General features: G+C 48.9%; 1 protein-coding gene across 2 annotated transcripts in view; it reads left to right on the forward strand.

Moving 5' to 3' along the window:
* Positions 1-15,551, forward strand: part of LOC123355919 (bone morphogenetic protein 2-like) — a 37,359-nt gene extending 21,808 nt beyond the window's left edge. For both annotated transcript variants that reach the window (XM_044998784.1, XM_044998785.1), the window contains exons 7-11: positions 8,993-9,240; positions 9,509-9,651; positions 10,074-10,196; positions 12,927-13,125; positions 14,597-15,551. In XM_044998784.1, the coding sequence (XP_044854719.1) occupies positions 8,993-9,240; positions 9,509-9,651; positions 10,074-10,196; positions 12,927-13,125; positions 14,597-15,003 (1,120 nt within the window). In that variant the 3' untranslated portion in view covers positions 15,004-15,551. The remainder of the gene's footprint in view (positions 1-8,992; positions 9,241-9,508; positions 9,652-10,073; positions 10,197-12,926; positions 13,126-14,596) is intronic.
* The last annotated feature ends 2,801 nt before the right edge of the window (positions 15,552-18,352 follow it).

The raw sequence follows: 18,352 nt of genomic DNA on the forward strand, positions 1-18,352 counted from the left end.
ATATTCTTAGTCTATAATTCGGGGTGGGAAAATCAATTCAGGCAAATTAAGAATTGGGCCTAATCTTTCCCCATTTCCTGAAACAGACCTAAATTTCCATTGAAAATGGAAGCTGATCTGCTTCGGCAGTCTCTCCTGAGCCACTGCAGCTCCTTTCATTTTTCTGGTACCCTGGGCCTTTGCTCTTTAGGTAGATATAGTTATATTTTAACTTGTTTGGGGCAGAGACTCTCTTTTAGTTCTATGTGTATTCAGTGCCTAGCACAATGGGGCCCTGGTCTCTGACTGGTGCCTTTAGGAGCTAAAACAATACACATAGTAAATAAAAATATAAATTAAGGCATGATCCTGCAAACACTTATGCATGTGCTTTACTTTGCATCTATATGAGCAGCTCCACTAACGTCAATAGAATTGCTCATATATGTAAATTTCAGTATATGTGCTTGCAGGTGTGGAACCCAAGTCATGAAGCAAAATGCAACACATACCCCTGGAAATAGTCAACTTTTGTGTGTTGCTGCTGCTGCTGCCTGCAGAGGTTTTTCCCTATCCCACTGCAAAGTGCTGAGTGCTCAGCTGGAGCACTGTGTCAAGTTTTGGGCACCACACATTAGGAAAGATGGGGACAAACTGGAGAGAGTCCAGAGGAGAGCTACAAAAATGACAAAATGTTTAGAAAACCTGATATATGAAAAAAGGTTTTAAAAAATTGGCTTGTTTAGTCTTGAGAAAAGAAGACTTGGGGAGGCCAGATAACAGTCTTCAAATATGCTAAGGGCTGTTATAGAGAGGACTGTGACCAATTATTCTTCATGTCCACTGAAGATAGGGCAAGAAGTAATGGGCTTCATCTGCAGCAAGGGGGATTTAGGTTAGATATTAGGAAAAAATGTCTAACGATGAGAGTAGTTAAGCTCTGGAATAGGCTTCTGAGGAGGATTATGGGAGATTTTTTAAGAACAGGTTGGCCAGGGGTGGTCTAGGTTTACCTGGTCCGGCCTCTGTGCGGGGGGCTGGACTTGATGACCTCTCGCATTTCCTTACATTTCTATGATTAGATGAAAATCCTATATAATTTGTTGTCCATAATCACACTTTGGTCTCTTTTTGCATTAACGCGTCCCACACATCTCCCTCCTGTTCAGTATTGGTGCTTTGGATTCTTCTTCCCCAGGGCCCCAATTTTTCCAAAGTGGCTACCTAAAGTTAGGCTCCTAAAGCCTTAGGAAGTGGACAGATTTTCAAAGGTGTGGAAGACACTGAATTGAATGATGCCTGTGAAAATCAGGTCACTTTTATTTAGGTTCCTTCATAGAGATTTAGGAGTCCAGTTCTAGGCACAGGTCTGACAATTTTGGCCAAATGTACCAATGTATGTTTGCCTTTTGAATTCCTACCCATACTGTTAATCTAAGTCAGCCTCTCAGAGCTGCCACAAAAATTTACCAACCCAGGTAAAAAATGCATTAGCCTGCCATTCCTGCATGGTGCTCCTCCATCACCATCTTCATCTGCCCCAAGGTTGGGAAGAGGGGGGATACTATCTGGCAATTCCCATTTTGTGCCTGTCCCCTACTTCTACCCAGGGGCTTAAACATGTGGTTTTGGCAGAATCGTTTTGTTGCTGTTCTCCTTAATTCTTTCTCCTCATTGTGTATGTGCCGATGTGCCACTCATAGTGGCAGTTTACTAATGGGTGCAAGACGCTGCTTCCTTTAACACAGCAGGGGGATGCATCATTTGTGTGTTGTAGGATTCTGGCTAATGCATTGGTCTTAAGACTATTGCTGCTTTGTGCACATACAACCAAGCTGTAATTCCTGGTAATAAGTGACATAGGCCTGGGCAGATGAGGATGCCCTTGGTTTATTATGGCTGTATGTATTATGTATTACTTACGAAAGGTTAAGGTCCTTCCACACACAGTGCCACCTTTTCCCCAGACCCTTCCAGAACAAGGCACTTCAAAACCTCGGACTCAGACTCACAAGAAACAAGAAATACTCAGTTAAGCTCCCTGCCGTCATGCGTAGCCCTGACAATGCTCACTAGTGTGACAAGAAGAAATGAAGTGCAAACTTACAAAGGAATATAAGGACTGTCAGACTCTATCAGAGCTGAGGTCCATTTAGTCCAGTATCCTGTCTCTGACAGGGGCCAGCTCTAGATGCTTCAGAGGAAGGTGTAACTAAGAACCCCCTGGTAGCAGATGTGAGATAATCTGCCCCAACCTGGTCTCTAATAGTAAGAGATTGGCTTAAAACCAGAAGCATAAGATTATAGACCCCCTTCTGAAAATTGTTATAATGAATTATGATAGCTCTAGATATTCTGGATATCCATATAAATGTCCAGTGCTTCTTTGAATCTTGTTAAATTCTTGGCCTCAATGAGTTCCATAGTTAATCACACACTGTGTGAAAAAGCATTTCCTTTTATCAGTTCCGAATTTCCCATGTGTTAATTTCATTGAAATTGTCCTTGTTCTTGTGTTATGTGATAGAGATAACAGATGCTCCTGATCTACATTTTCTAGACAAATTATTATTTTTTAGACTTTTATTATGTCCCCTCGTATTCATTTCTCTTCTAAGGTCACAATCCCAATCTTTTCAATTGCTTTTCATATGAAACTATCGTAAAGAACAAAATTGTCAGACACATAGAGGAACATAATTTGTTGGGAAATAGTCAACATGGTTTTTGTAAAGGGAAATCATGTCTCACCAATTTACGAGAATTCTTTGAGGGGATCAACAAGCATGTGGACAAAGGAGATCCAGTAGATGTAGTGTACATAGATTTTCAGAAAGCCTTTAACAAGGACCCTCACCAAAGGCTCTTAGTATTGCGCACAGTATTCCAGATGAGGCCAAACCATTGGTTTGTATAAAGACCAGGAAATGCCCCACCAAGGCGCTGTTTCACACACACAGAATGACCATCTCCCCCCTCCTCCCAAAATGATAGCTCCTTGCTGGATTGTTCTTTTGGGAATGGGGAATATTTGCCTAAAACACAGGAACCTAATAACAAGGAAGCCTCTAAACCACCATTAGCCTCTTTAATTGAGACTGTGTAGCTGGAAACAAGGAGGACAGGGTAGTTCAGTATGTCCAGTGTGATCCCTATATTGTAGCTGCTGCCCAGGCCACACTGAGGGGCCCAATGGACTGGATGAATTATATAGACGTCCTGACGTGCAGTTGTGTTGGCACAGAGAAAATGGCACTGGCTGTGAGGGAGAGGCAAGGTACTGAGATGTTCCCACTTGCTATTGCCCTCCCTCTGGAGCTGAGTTAAGGTTACATGGTTGTGCCATGTGTGAAGCAACCCCTTAATTGTACATGTTCTGTTTTTCGTCAATCTGTGCTTTGTCGTTCCTTCTCATACTAACGTTCTCTTCAGGGATATCAGGTGAGAGGTGGAGATTTCAGTGGGAATTGGGTGCCTAGATAACTTTGGATCTGGCCTTTGTCTCTAACCCAGAGTGGGTTTACTCATCTGCCATGGCTGGGACAGCAGGTCTTTATAGACAATGTTAGACATTGCTCTGAGTCTCAGGGAGCTTGACTCATCCCTGATACTAGTGCTGCAGAGAGAACCACTGCCTGAGATCCCTGCCTGCACAACAGCTGCCCTGAGAGCCACAATCTTGTCAAAGGAAAGAGCCTAATCACTACTACTGAAATGTATTTTACAACATTCTCCCCACGCCTGTCCTCAGACATCTCCCTGATCTCACCCGGGGTACAGTGCTAAGGTGACAATGGTGAATAATGCACGTCTCAGAGATGGGAGTGTAGTGAACTGGGGTAACTGTGGTTTCAGAAACACCTGGAGCATAGTCACTGTTGTCAATTTAAAACCAAAACCCTTACAAAGAGCGCAGCACTGACCCATGGCCCTGCAACATGCCCAAATATGCCCTCAATGTAACTGTGGTGTACCCCCAAAGGCCCCCACAGAGCATCCCCACCACCAGAGAATGGATGGTGGGGAATGTGGGATGCCCCAAGAGCTTTAAAAGGCTCCTAGGCACAGATCTGCCCTAAACAAGCCAAAATAGCCTCTTGAGGGAAGGGGGGGTCATTATAAGCCTCCTAAACAGAGGCTGCTCAAGACCATCTGTTTGCCTCCCCCCTCCTCATAGGCCTAGGTTGGCATATTTGGTCCCGACACACAGGATCACAAAGCCACTCAAATTTGGTTCATCAGGAGTGGCCAGGCCATCACTGCCATCCTAGACAGATGCCTAGTTCACTTATAGCTAGAGCGATCTCTGGTCCTAAGGCTCAGTTCTGTTCTGTTCATTCCCTGTGAAGTACCTGGCATTGTCCACTGTCAGAAGACATGATACTGGGCTAGATGGACTTTTGGTCTGACCCGGTGTGGCCGTTATGTTCTTAAGGGATGGTGAGTCTCCAGTATTGCCAACCGCAAGTGTTCAAAAATTTTGACTCAGGTCCAAAAATAAATGAGATTGGACTGAAAATCATGAGGGTTTTTTAATTTTGAATGTGGTAGTGGGGAGTTTCCCTCTTAATCTTCTGGTTTCTGAGCCTTTAGGTTATGCTCAGGGCATATTTTCAAGCTTTTAACCACAAGGGCTAGAAACTTACATTAAAAAAAGTAAGAAGAAAGAAACTGAGATTTTGACATAATCCCATGACTCCAGAAACTGGGGATTTAAGAAAAACACCAAATATGGTGAGACTCACAGTAAAAATCACAAAAGTTGACAAGAAGTGAAGGTGGTGGTTCGGTCACTACACAAACCACAGAAGATATTCGTTGGCTTTGTCTCCTGGCTCTCTCGCCTGCTTTTCCTAGGCACCCCATTCTCTACTCCATCCCTGCACAGCAGAGGTCCAGGCCCCCTCCCCAGCCCAGCTTCTGCCCTACCACCTGAGAAAACTCCCATCTCTCCAATGCCTCTTCCTTCTCACTACACAATTCTACACAGCTCTTCTGTGAGGCAGGGCAGGAGTATTATCCCCATTATACACTGGGAACTGAGGTCCAGAGAGATTAAGGCCAAAATTACTAGTCACCTGGAAACATTCTGTGGTAAGTGTCTTACCCAAGAGCACATAGGAAATCTGTGCAGAGATAGAGATAAAAACCAGTTCTGCTGTGGTCCATTGTACCAACCATAGGCTCGTCATCTTTTCTTTCAAACTTCCTGCCTCATTCACTCCACAGACCTGTGTTTGTGTCCAACTGTTTACAAGGAAAATTCATTTGCGTGTCTCACTGTGCTTAGCAGAGATGGATATGCAGGAGTAGGCTCAGTGAACAAACCGCATAGACAAGGACATTAATTTAGCTTAATTATTGTGCTACATGAGGGGGCTAGTTTCTCTTCCTGGCTCTGTCTGACATGACCTTGTGAATCCTTTCTCATACTGCCGAATTCCTAGTTTTTCAGGTTGATTTGACTTTTTTATACATTTTAGAAAATGCAAAATCCAGTTTGATAGAGACAGTTAGCTATAGCCTTAACTAAACAGGGAAACAGAAATTCTGTCAAGGGTATCCCCAAGCTCCCCCATTCCACACTAGTCAGCAGCATGATCTTCATAGCCTCACCACAAACCTCGGCTAGTTCAGAGAGCACACACTTTACAAACAGGTTGCACAAATATTTTCTAGACAGCAGTAGAATGCTGAGAATCGTGCATCCTGGATTCTCTTCCTGGATCTGGGAGAGCAATGTATAACAGATTGAACACCCAAGAACAGAGATTTAGCCGGTGTCTGCTGAAAAGCAGTGTGTCTGAGGGGGTAACAGTCTTTCATATTGAAGATGTGGGTTCTATTCACTGCTCTGTTTAAAATGGCTTTATGCACTTTCTCGATCACTTTATGAGTAAAGTGAGGGACAGGTGACAGTTGCCCGGCCTGAATTGTGAAGTACAAAGAAATAATGTAACAGCAGTTAATGGAAAAGATAGGCCTAGAACTTGTGCTCTTAGAGCTTGAAAGTCAATAATCTTTTCTTTTAAGGGCAGCTCCACACTTAAAATACTGCACCTATCACCCTTCAGTAAAGACACCACCTATGGCAATGGGAGGGCTTCTCCTGTCAGCAGGTCCTCCACCTCTCCGAGAGTGGGTAGCTCTGCCGACTGGAGAATGCTCCCCTTGACCTAGCGCTGTCTATACTGGAGGTTAGGTTGGTTTAACTGCATCACTCAGGGATGTGGATTTTCAGCAACCTAGTTTCCTAGTGTAGACTTGGCCTTAGTTAAATGGTATTGAAAGTGTATGTGTCCTGCTAACTGTCACTTACAGGATGGCAGCTACTCTGTAGCGTCAGAAACAAAGTCTAATCACTCTATATTTTGGTAACGTATCCTATTTCTTAGCAAGGGCTTTCTGATGATATAACTATCCACTGCTTCCCAAAAATAGTAACTGTCCCATCAAAATAAACTACTCTGGTGCCTGTGAATATCAACCTCCTCTTCAAATCCAGAATATTGTCATCTGTTACCATGGCAATTTGTGACCCAAACTCTGTCCTTGAAAATTGGTTTGTCAGCCAAAAATTAGGCCCTTCAACCTAAATGAACCAGATAACAATAGCTCTGCTTGTCTGTGCTCCTAGTCCTTGCCTCCCCTGCAGGACGACAGGTACATGGGGCACAGGGACCATTCCTTCCCTCAGCCACCTTCCCTTCAGAACATTTATTAGCAGTCGGAAAGTAACTGGTGTTTATCATCTCCCGCCCCCACACCCCTGTGACAGGAATGGCAGACACCCCCCCCCACACACCCCTGTGACAGGAATGGCAGACACCCCCCCACACACACACCCCTGTGACAGGAATGGCAGACACACACACACACACACCGCCCCTGTGACAGGCATGGCAGACCCCCCACACACACACACCACCCCTGTGACAGGAATGGCAGACACCCCCCCACACACACATCCCTGTGACAGGAATGGCAGACACCCCCCCCACACACACACACCCCTGTGACAGGAATGGCAGACACACACACACCGCCCCTGTGACAGGAATGGCAGACCCCCCCCACACACACACACCCCTGTGACAGGAATGGCTGACACACACACACACACACCGCCCCTGTGACAGGAATGGCAGACACACACACACACACCCCGCCCCTGTGACAGGCATGGCAGACACCCCCCCCCACACACACACCCCTGTGACAGGAATGGCAGACACACACACACACACACCGGCCCCTGTGACAGGAATGGCAGACACACACACACACACACACACACCCCCGCCCCTGTGACAGGAATGGCAGACACCTCCCCCCAACCCCTGTGACAGGAATAGCTAAGCTCCCTCCCCCCACCCCATGATAGGAATGGTTGACCCCCCACACACACACACACGCGACAGGAATGGCTAAGCCCCCTTCCCCGTAACCTCTTGTGACAGGAGTGGCTGAGCCCCCCACACTTTGTGACAGGAATGGATGAGCCTCCCCTGCTCACACACCCCATGATAGGAATAGCTGAGCCCCCGCACCCCCTCCACCCACCCCCATGACAGGGCTGGCTGAACCCGTCCCCTCACTCCCCGCATATCAGGAATGTCTGTCCCCCGCCCAGGAGGGCCTTGCCTGCTCTGTCCCTCTCAGTGTCCCTGTCACTGAGGCAGCTTCTCCGGGGTCTGTGGGATTTTTCCCATTTGTGGTATGGATGGTGGAAGATTTGGCTGGGGAGGGCCCACATTAAGGCCAAGAGCTCATGAGCACAGTCTGGGGTTGCTCTCATGCTTCGCTTTTCATCCTGTCATGCCTGAGATGTATCTCGCAAATCAAATCAATCAACTTCACTGGCCTGGCAAACGGTTCTTATTTATCATGTGTATTGCGGCAGCACCTGAAGCCTGCCATGGTAGGCACTGTCCAGACACGCAGTGACAGGCTCCACCCTAAAGAATATACATTAGAAATGGACACGACAGACAAAGGGTAGGAAGAGAAATGGAGGGCAAGTGCCTTCCCAGCAGGGTAGGGACAGAGCTGTCCCACAGCAATACCTGACCCACTAGTCCCAACTGAGCACTGACTTGCTGTTAGGAGGTAGTTCAGTGCAACAATCATATGTCCAGGAGATGTTGTCACAGCAGGGAACAGGGTTTGAGCCCCTCTGTCCATTCAGTATGGGGCGGCGTCTACAGCATTAACCATCTGAGCGTCTAACCCTGCTCAGAACAGATCTAGACGCCCGGGTGGTTATAACGGTGGTGGTTGAAGGTGGCTGGTCTATGGCGCCTCTCCCGAGGTCCAGGTATTTGTTTTTAGACTAGTGGCAGTCTGCTGCCTCTGTCCTCTCTTTCCTCTCCCCACCCCCATGTTATCCATGGTTTGAAGTATCTTGCTTGGACATTGCCCTAGAAAAATGTCTCTTGGCCTTGATCTCTCATCCCTCTGGACAGTGGTTGCTTATCTGTCAGGTGCACTTCTTACCTCTACTACATGAGGGGCAGAGGCCATTCCACCCTTTCCTCCACCCTTTGCTCAGAGCTGTTCAATTCCTGAGCACAAAGGTCCTCCTGTTTGCCCCATTAATGCCATCATTAGAAGGCAGTTAGTCTCCTATGGAGAGCAAACTCTGCTCAGCCAGTGCCTTTCTACAATGGCCATGGATGTTTACTACAGCGAGCAGTGCAGGTGCCCCTTCCTGCCTGCTCCCTTCCCTCCACATTCGGCTCTCAAATAACAAGAGTACACAAGTGGGCTTCCTGCTCCATACAGCTTGTGTACTGGGCTAATTGCTGAAAGGTGTTCAGTAGCCCAGTTTCGCACCTTGTTAGCACTGCAATTAACTCTCTTTACCCTTCCTGATGGCTCATTTGCATATTTGACATAATTCCATCTCTCCCCACTGTTATAAATGTGCTGCTGGAGAGAGGGTGGGAGTTATGCAGGGGGACTGGAAGAGGAAAGCCATGCTGAGACTCCTGTTGCTGCTACTTCTTGCCAGGCTGCAAAGCTGCAATCCCAGACCCCCCAGTGTCCTTCCAGAGGAGGATTCAGAAGACATGAGAACAGAGGCTCTTCGAAGGCTTTTGGAAGTATTTGGCATAGAAGACCCTCCTCGCTCGCCCCACCATATCAAGCAGCCTCCCCAGTACATGGTGGACCTGTACAACACGGTAGCAGGAGCTGATGGCATCACTAAAGACCCTGACATCTTGGAGGGAAACACCGTCCGCAGCTTCTTGGATAAAAGTAAGAACTCTTGGTGTCTTCGGTTGCTCTAATGGTCTGTTCTGCTAGAGTTTGAGTGTAGTTTTCCAGGGCTCTTGGTGCTTGTCTGGATCCTAGAAGCCAAGGGGAGGCCTGGAGTAAGCGTATCCCATATGCGCTGATGAAGCTCATCCTCCCAGAGGATGTGCAGCATCAGAGTAGAATGTTTAGAATGTACCCATGTGATGTTCCTTTTTAGTTTGGCTGAAACTAGGGTCACCAAAGTTTCTAATCTGACTCTTTGGTCCAGCTCACAGTGATGAGATGCATTTCCTGTTCATCCTATCGAGTGTGGCTAAGAACGAGAGGATCCTGACAGCAGAGCTGCATCTCTTCAGACTGCGGACTAAGGTGGCTGAGGGACCTCTCTACAAGAGACATCACTTCTGCCAGGTAAGGAGAGATGAGACGTGCATGTGTCTCTGCTTTGAAAGTGCTTGGGCCATATTCTGCTCTCAGGGACACTACTATGAATCTGGAGTGACTCCTGGACATTTACTGAGAGTGGGATTTGGCTCCTGGTTTGTGTGCTGACCTCACCAAAGTTGGATCCTTACTGATTTAAGCTAAATCAATATAAACCACTTTTAAATCAGTTTCAGTGTCCACACAATAAGTTGCACCAATTTAAGTAAATTGGTTTCTAAAAAATTGGTGCAATTTTTATGGGTGGACCAGGCCTCAGACTACAGAGGTTTCTCACTAGGCTAATTTGACTTTCCCCCATCTCTTCTCCTTTAAAACATAGACTTTCAATGAGATTTTCCTCTTCCGGTGGCCCCTGGTGCTAACTGCCTTGTATCCACTATCCCCAGGTGAGTGTCTATCAAGTCCTGGACAAGAACAAACTGGATTCCTTTGAAGGGAAGAAGCTGCTGGCAGCCAGACTTATCGCTTTGCAGGGCTCTGGCTGGGAGGTGTTTGGCATCACACAAGCTGTAAGTGTCTTCAGCCTAAATTCAAATGTGTACAGACAGGAAGAATGAAACCTTTCTGTCCCTTCTGTCAGCAAACTGCCCTCCCCAGCCCTTTTAAACCAAAGGAGCTCCCAGTGCCCCTCCTTGGCCTCCAGCTGCTTCAGCCTAGAGGGGCAGCTGCTGAGGGGGGAGGGGATGTCTGTCAAAGGCTTTTCTGTGCAACCATTTGAAAAAGTTGGCTGAGGCTGCTAGCCCACCTCCTTTGACACTGCAGCCTTGACAGCAGATCCAGCCATTTCCCAAACCTGTGTTCTTGAATCAATAGAGGTGACTTGCAGGGGTTTTCACTGAGGCTACGCTAGCCAGACCAGCTGGGTTTAAATCTTATTTACAGAACTGCTTTTGAACCGTACTGAAATGGCTCCTCTAGAACCGTTAAAACGTCAGAGCAGAGGTGGTCTTGAGTAACACAACTGTGAATATGGACAGCCCAGATGTTACAGTACAGATGTCAGGGCACTGGCTATAATCTTCACAGCCTGAGAAAGGGACAGAGAAGTCTGGCTTTCTGCTAAAATTTAGTTTGAAGTGAGGTTATTATCAGGAAAGTGATGATGTAAAAACACACCAGCTTCTTTAGTCTGAGCAGCTGCCTTGTCAGATCAAAACCAGTTCTTGTCATTCCTGTTGGTGCCTGAGAAGTAGTGAGCTGAGCTCCAGTCTGCCTTGTGCAGCAGCAGCAGCAGAACTGTTAACTAAATCCCTGCTGTAGGGTCTTTAATCTGAGATGTGCAGCTCAATGTTATCTTAACCACATCCATAATCCACCATTTGGGTCAGGCTCCCAAGGGATGATCCAGGAGCCAGAAAGAACCCACCAGGACTGATCCTCGGCTGAGTTTGCAGGGCTGGTGGCAATCCCTTGGAAATGGGGCAGTCTTGATTTGAAATCAGAGAGACACTAAACACTGAGCCCACCATGCCAATTTTTTTCACAGTCACTTTTCAGAATCGAACCAAACTTTCTATTGATGCTGCTGATTTTTGGGAGGTGTGGTGATGTCTGGTGCACTGCTGCATACATGTAGCGTAGAGGGTGTATATTTCGTGAGAGACACCTGGCACCATGTGTATATTTGCAGGGTGACATCTGGCGCAGTGTCTACATTTGCAGGGTGATACCAAGAGCAATGTACATATTTTTAATATGAACCATTGTAAAAAAAAGTGCTAAATATCACAAAACAGTTGTATAGATCCATGTGTATTATGAAACAAGACGATATCTTCTAGAAATAGTAACTCATGTAAGAACAAAATGGCACCAAGGAGATGTGGCAGTCTTCTATTTGTCTTCCTCTGTAAGGGTTTGATAGGCGATGTGTCCATTTGCTTATAGAGCAACCTTTAGCCACAGCGGGAGGGCAGGGCTAATGATGAGCTGCAAGGGCTGGGGTTTAACATCTCTTAATTTCACACTGTTATCATCATTATGGTCACATTTTATAGGAATGTTCCATTTAACAGATGATGAATATGAGTAGTATGTGATATGGGTGCTTTTAAGCACAGCAGTAGGTGTTGCAGATTGCTATTAACAACCTATTGGCTTGCTGCACTCTATAACCATAGCTTAACCATTTATTAAAACATGTATTAAGCATGTATAAATCATAAATGATGTGAACTATGTAGAAGTGGAACCTTACTATAAACAGTTACCCATTATTTATTTGTTACAGTAGCTCCTAACGGCCGCACTGTGTTAGGAACTGCACAAGTACACAGGAAGAGACAGTCCCTGCCCCACAGAGCTTTTAACTGGTCGTATTTCCAAAGCAGATTCCCAGTCCAGGGCATTACACAATGAGAGACCTGTGACTCTTCAGTGAAAGCGAGAACACTATCCAATATACTAGAGGGGGTCAGGCAGAGCCCTGCTTTCCTAAGTGGCTGAAGAGCTTACATACTGTGGTGAGAGGCACAGCAGACTAACTTTCCACGGTAGATTGCTTTGATCCCAGGCTTGCAGCTGGCAGTGTGCAACTCACCCCATGCAGAGTGTCCATGCAGAGGCCCACTGAAAGCAGGGGTGTCCTGCATGCTGCAGCAGCGGAATCAGGGCCTTAGGCTGAGCTCTTTGCAGTAAGGATGGTCTTTATCACGTGTGTACAGCACCTTGCACAGTGGGGCCCTGATCCTGGACTGGAGCTGCCAGGGCTACCACACTTGGGGCTGTTTGTTACAAAGGGACAGTCACAGGATTCTAGCTCTGCGCCCACTGAGAGCTGCACATAAACAGCACAGCGTAAGCCTTGCCGCAGGCCGGGGTGTTTGGGGAGCTCCAGCTCCAACCTGGGATCAGACCCAAGCGGAGTTGTTCTCAGGGAAGCTCGGTTCATCTCCTCTCCTGACGGCAGGGCTCAGCGCAGGCGAGGGGAGGGACACGTGTGCTGCTCGTACCCCTTGGCTGCATGCAGGAGAGGGGAATAGTGGGGCTGGTAAGCGTCACTCCCCAGTGCTGGTCTGTGTGATAGCCGTCACCAGGCAGGGCTGGCAGTGGCTCTTTTATTGTCCCTTTCACTGGGGAGGCTGCGGGGTCTGGACTGACACAATCTCAGGATGGAGATGTCCTCAGGGGTTTGTCAGTACCCAGTATCTCCTGTCTGTACCTCACGGTGCTTTCCTGGGGGCTGGGTTCCGTCCCTTCACAGGGGCTACTGCCATGCTGACCGTTGTGTGGTTTTGCAGGTTCGTGACTGGATGGAAGAGGACAGCAGTAACCACGGCCTGCTGGTGACTGTCCGCGGCTTGGGGAGTGCTCCGGTGGATCCCAGCATGGTGCGATTTGCATCAGGAAGAGATCACCACGAAAGCAAGAAGCCCATGCTGGTTCTGTTCACTGATGATGGGAGACGAGGAGCTGCTCTGCCCATCAGCAGCCTCCCAGGTCAGGCGAACCCACCCACGCTCCGCGGGGAAGGGCACAGAGTCGATGAAATAACGAGGGAATAAAGTGCAGCTCTTCTCTGCAAAGCGGCTGCCATCACTTCCTTACTCAGCGTTCCAAGTCATGGTTGCTGGGCCCAGATCTGCAAAGGTATTTAAGCATCTAACTTCCATCCAATGGTAGTTAGGTGCCGAAATACCCTTGAGGATCTGGGCCCTGCTGACTAAACTATGGGTCACTGCTTTGAACTCTTCTAACTCGTGCGGAGCCCAGGCCAGCAGTGGGAGGGGGGGCTGGACTCTTCCATGGCTCCATGCCTCACCAGCTACATTCCAGCTACACTTGTTCTGGTTCATCACGGGTGCGATGCAGGAGCCGGGGAGAGCCCAGTGGGACTCTGATCCAGGGTGAGTTTGGCAGCTGAGATCATTTTATGTGTAATCTGAGGAGATTCAACATGGAGTCAGAGACAGACTCCCTCCTGCCTCCTCCCCTGAGCCATTTGGGTAAAGTCCTCTCTCAGAGCAGAACTGGACTGTAATTCTCTGTCCTGTGCAGCTTCCCCTTCTGTGAAATGGGCATAACAATCGCTCCCCAGCCTGCCCCTGAAAAGCACCGTGGGAGCATCAGGTGGAAGTGGCTAGTTATCTGCAAAGTATAAAGTATTAAAGACCCTTGTTTTTATGCTGTCCCATGAAAGAGGAATGGGAGAGGGGCATCACTGTTAAATTAGTGGCTGCAAATTTAACACAAGTGAAAAGAAATGCTGCTTCCCTCCAGCTTGTGGCAGTGATCAAGCAGTGGAATTTCCTGCTGTTGGAGAATAACAATTGTAATTATGCTGGGATGGGCTAATGAAATGTCATGGCTCAGGCTATCAGCTGGTCACAAAAAGGATCAGATCCCTCCTCCTTACACAGCACCTGGAATTAGCCAGGTATATTACAGGGATGGCTGCCTCGAGGTATTGCCTGCAGTTAGACCAGTGCTCTGATCTGGTAAAGCAAAGCCTGTGCTCCTAGCTTCCTAAAGCTCCAAGGCAAACAATGGCCCATGAAGGGTTTGCAGTTTCTTTCTACAGTGAAGGGAGCTGCATCAGAACAAACTCTTTAGAGAACTAGGCTTGGACACGGGTGCAGCCTTTGGGCATGTATCTGCCTTTCTCCCATGCTATGTCAGCTCCATGATGGATAGACCTGAGTCTCTTCCCTACTCCATTGTCACTCCATAGACTCGAGTGGTGTCCCTCCTGATTTAAACCTACGTGAGTGAGAGAAGACTCAGTCCCAAAGTGCTCAGTGATTCAGATTGACACTGGGATTTTTGAGAAGGGGGCTGAGTGACTAGATGGCCAGGCTGGTAATGGCTGCAGGAAGGGGTTGGTTCACACTTGCTACCTTGCTTGCAATCTTACTTCAGGTTTGTCTGATCAATAAGGACGTTATTCTGATCTTGTTACTCTCCCCCCCAGACTTGAGCCCTCAGACTCCAGACCTCCCAGCTGCATCGCTGGCACCAGAAGTGAGCGGGGCGCGGAATGCCCGCTCGCTGGATCAGTTCCTGCCATGCCAGAGACAACTCCTCTCCGTGGACTTTGAGGAAATCGGCTGGTCAGGATGGATCATCTCCCCGAAAAGTTACAACGCGTATCACTGTAAAGGATCCTGTCCCTTCCCCCTGGGCGAGAACATGAGACCAACGAACCACGCCACAGTGCAGTCCATCATCAACGCCCTCAAACTGAGCCAGGGCGTCAGCAGCCCCTGCTGTGTCCCAGACAAACTCTTCTCCATCAACCTCCTCTACTTTGATGATGATGAGAACGTTGTCCTTAAACAATACGATGACATGGTGGCTGGGAGCTGTGGCTGCCACTGATGCCTGTCCCATAGGAAGAGCAGGAATGGGTCAGGGCAACGAGGAACCTCCCTCCCTCAATTGTAAACACGTCTGCTCCCAGGAACCAACCCTCCCAGAGCCACTCACCAGCGGGAGCCTATGCTATGCTGCCCACTCAGGCTAGAGGTACCTGCATTTTCACCACACTTCCAAGAATCTCTGTCCTGCAAGAAATCCACATCTCCAGCTGCCACCACTTGGCTCAGTGGGGCAATTACACCAAAACGGCACCTAACTTGTCTAAAGCACCTGGGAAATGCTTTGATTAAAGACAAGCAGCCTACGCCTGAGATGCCTTTGTGTGCCCCTGGTCCCCTCGAACGTTGTTGTGGCCTTTGTCACATGGCTAAAGCCTACGCACCATTCCAAAAGCTGTGGACTGGGCGCATTTAAAATAAAACTGAGTGGATTAAATTTCCCAGGTCCACTCCTGGTTCCAGTCCCGCAGAGTGTGGTGGAGAGACTCTTTGGGAAGCGTTGTGCATGGAAAGGCCTCCTTGCAGGCTGTACAATATGTATATAGCAAAAGCACTAATATATGATGGAAAACTCCTGTACAGTGTGCCTGTAAATGTCTGTACATTTCTGCCTTATGCAACCTGTAAAATGAATTCAGAGTAACTATTAAACATAGGACCGAAGTTCTCGGAGTGGGGTTTCCTTTGGCAAGGCTGCAGTAGCCTGGGATACAAAGCCACCAGGCCAGCAGTGGCTCTGATGCTGTGAGGTGCCCTGTATAGAATGAGCTGGTGGGCTCAGCCTACCCCTGCGCCTGCTGTTACTCTTCAGCCCAGCTGAAATGTCACACGCTAGCAGGTTCCCGGGGTGACGTTCCATCTCCCAGCCTTTAGGGGGCAGCTTTCTCAACTCCTCCCGACCCCCCCGCTGGCTTCTCGCCTGCCTCTCAGTGCAGCATAAGAGATTAACATGACGAGTAAGTAGTCATACCGTGTACCCCTAAAAGTCCCCAAACGGTGGGGTTCCCAAAGGCGCAAACAGCCCCAGAAGACAAAGATGTGGCTGCCTCCCTCTGCCCCTGAGACAGTTCACTGCAGCTGCTAAGGGCCGTTTAATGTGGGATTAGGATCCTGATTGGAGGCTGGTGCTTGCAGCGGGTGGGGGATTGAGGCTAATCTGGTGTGCGGGTTAAGTCCTCATGGTCAGTCTCTGACTCCAGGTTTCTGAGAGAGTTTCACAATCAAATGATCTTGGCATCTTCCTTTCCTTAAGCCGCACGCTGAGGCTGCAGAGATGCTTTTCAGCCTGACCCCGGGAGTGGAACCTATGAAGAAGGGGAGGGATAGGCAAGCACTGCTGTTATGGCTGAACCCCCCGCTACTGAGGAAAGTCCAGTTGTTTATAATGTGCCTGAGTCTGGAGCAGCTGGGCCCCAATCTCCCCCATCAGTTAATGGGAGTTTTGTCACTGACTCCAGTGGCAGCAGGACTGCGCCCCCGCCCCCCCGCCACGAGAGCACTTAAACCACACAGAGAGACACTCTCTGCTCACATCTTTCAAGTGCAGAGGTTTCTTGTTGAAAAATTAGCAAGAAGCCAACGTCTGTGAAAGGGAAACAGCGGCAGTGTTCCCGGGAAAGCCGGCTGTGGATTTTAATGCTGCTTTTAGCTCCCTCTGGGCCCCACCGGGCCAGCTCTGCTGAGCTGCTCTTGTTCTAAGCTAGTGGGTCTCAGCCGGGGTACACGTACCCCTGGGGGTAGGCAGGGCTCTTCCTGGGGTACATCAGCTCATCCAGATACTTGCCTAGTTTTACAGCAGGACACATAAAAAGCAAGAGCAAAGTCAGTACAAACTGAAAATTGTTTATGCTGCTCTAGACGCTGACATGTAAGTACAATATTGACATTCCAATGGATTTATTCTATAATAAGATGGTAACTGAGAACGTCAGCACTTTGTCAGTAATAGCGTGGCTGTGACACTGGTATTTTGACGGCTGATTTTGAAAGCAAGCAGTTATTAAGTGAGGTAAAACTTGGGGGTACAAGGGACAAATCTGACTCCTGAAAGGGGGACAGTCGTCCGGAAAGGTTCAGAGCCACTGTTAAGCAATGGGAGGCAGCAGCTACTCAGAGATAACACGAGCAGGGGCCAGGGCTGGCTGATGAAAGCCTCTCACAGGGGCTGAGGGAGAGGCTGGAGATACCCTGTGAATGAAGAGCTTAACCAATCCTCCGGCTGGTCAGGGTGAGGGCTGGGGTGGATGCTCAGTGGGAGGAAGAACTTGGGTTCATTTGGGAGTGAGGAGCTGAGTCCAACCGGATTAACCCATCCCTGGGCCCGAGGTGAGCACAGGGTCGCAGCACCACTCGGGTTTGGCTCGGCAGCCCCTCCATCACGACAGGGAAGCAGCTGGGTCAGAGTTGAGTGAGTGGCAGTGTAATCTGGCACACAGGGTCATGGTGTTGCTCAGATTTGGGGCCTCCGCAAAGCTGGGCACTAGGCACATGCCTAGTTTGCATATGCGCTAATCTGGCACTGGCTGTGGGCAGATCCTGGGGAAGGGTGGTGCTGGCAGGGGCGGCTCCAGGCCCCAGCACGCCAAGCGTGTGCTTGGGGCGGCATGCCGTGGGGGGCGCTCTGCCGGTCGCTGGGAGGGCAGAAGGCGGCTCCGGTGGACCTCCCGCAGACGTGCCTGCGGAGGGTCTGGTGGAGCATCCGCAGGCACGTCTGTGGGAGGTCTACCAGAGCCGCGGGACCGGCGACCGGCAGAGCGCCCCCCGCGGCGTGCCGCCCTGCTTGGGGCGGCGAAATGGCTAGAGCCACCCCTGGGTGCTGGGCACTCATAAGAGCATAAGAATGGCCACACTGGGTCAGATCAAAGGTCCATTCAGCCCAGTATCCTGTCTGCCAATGCCAGGTGCCCCAGAGGGAATGAACATAGAATCACAGAATCATAGAATCTCAGGGTTGGAAGAGACCTCAGGAGGTCATCTAGTCCAACCCCCTGCTCATAGCAGGACCAAACCCAACTAAATCATCCCAGCCAGGGCTTTGTCAAGTCGGGCCTTAAAAACCTCTAAGAATGGAGATTCCACCACCTCCCTAGGGAACCAATTCCAGTGCTTCACCACCCTCCTAGTGAAATAGTTTTTCCTAATATCCAACCTAGACCTCCCCCACTGCAACTTGAGACCATTGCTCCTTGTTCTGTCATCTGGTACCACTGAGAACAGCCAAACTCCATCCTCTTTGGAACCCCCTTCAGGTAGCTGAAGGCTGCTATCAAATCCCCCCCCCCTTCTCTTCTGCAGACTAAATAACCCCAGTTCCCTCAGCCTCTCCTCGTAAGTCATGTGCCCCAGCCCCC

Source organism: Mauremys mutica, chromosome 24, assembly GCF_020497125.1.
Source record: "Mauremys mutica isolate MM-2020 ecotype Southern chromosome 24, ASM2049712v1, whole genome shotgun sequence".
NCBI classification, from domain to species: Eukaryota; Metazoa; Chordata; order Testudines; family Geoemydidae; genus Mauremys; species Mauremys mutica.